The sequence below is a fragment of the Orycteropus afer genome, unplaced genomic scaffold (assembly GCF_000298275.1).
Source record: "Orycteropus afer afer isolate SDZICR_OR568_19922 unplaced genomic scaffold, OryAfe1.0 scaffold00525, whole genome shotgun sequence".
NCBI lineage: Eukaryota > Metazoa > Chordata > Mammalia > Tubulidentata > Orycteropodidae > Orycteropus > Orycteropus afer.
Window position 1 is genome coordinate 37,320 of NW_006922112.1, and position 621 is coordinate 37,940.

At 33.8% G+C, this 621-nt stretch overlaps 1 protein-coding gene across 1 annotated transcript in view; it reads left to right on the forward strand.

Annotated features, from left to right (window-relative positions):
- TBC1D19 (TBC1 domain family member 19) overlaps positions 1-621 on the forward strand; it is a gene marked incomplete at its 5' end in the record, with an annotated part of 176,514 nt that overhangs the window by 21,219 nt on the left and 154,674 nt on the right. Inside the window, one exon of the mRNA XM_007955658.1 lies at positions 87-125. Within this exon, the coding sequence (XP_007953849.1) occupies positions 87-125 (39 nt within the window). The remainder of the gene's footprint in view (positions 1-86; positions 126-621) is intronic.

Genomic DNA, 621 nt, shown 5'->3' on the forward strand with positions numbered 1-621 from the left:
AAAAAAAAGTACCTAATACTGTGTCTACAAATATGTAACTCATAATACTCGTGTGTAATAATTTTATTTTCTTTTAACATTTTTAGAGCTTTTTGAAAATGAGCATGTGCGTATAGGGCAAAAAGGTAAGCTTTTGATTATATTTATTATAATTTCAGGAAAATCAGATTATCCTAAGTAAACGTCTGTTCATATAGTTTGAACTGAACTTTAATCTCTGAAAAGTTAACAACCTAAACAGGAATAATATTTAACTATGTAGATATAAAGGCCCTCTTTAGGAAGAGGGGAAATGCATCATTTAGGCTTTATCCGTAAATGTCAGATAAACAAGTACACAGCTGGGACACTGAAAAGGAGACAATAAATGCAGACTCACATTCCTCAGGGATGCTAGCTTAATCCATTCAGCAGTAGAATTTCATCTGAAAATCAAAGACACAGTCTCTCTTTGATGCGCCCACACACTTCTCATTAGCATTAATGAGAATATGTTCCTGCATCAGGAGAGATGTAACTGTCCACTTCCTGATGACTGTTCACAATGGTCAGACTTAATAACCAGTGCGGCGTTTAGGGTTTTGTGTAATAGTATTGCTTTGTCTTTTGAAGATTTTTTTT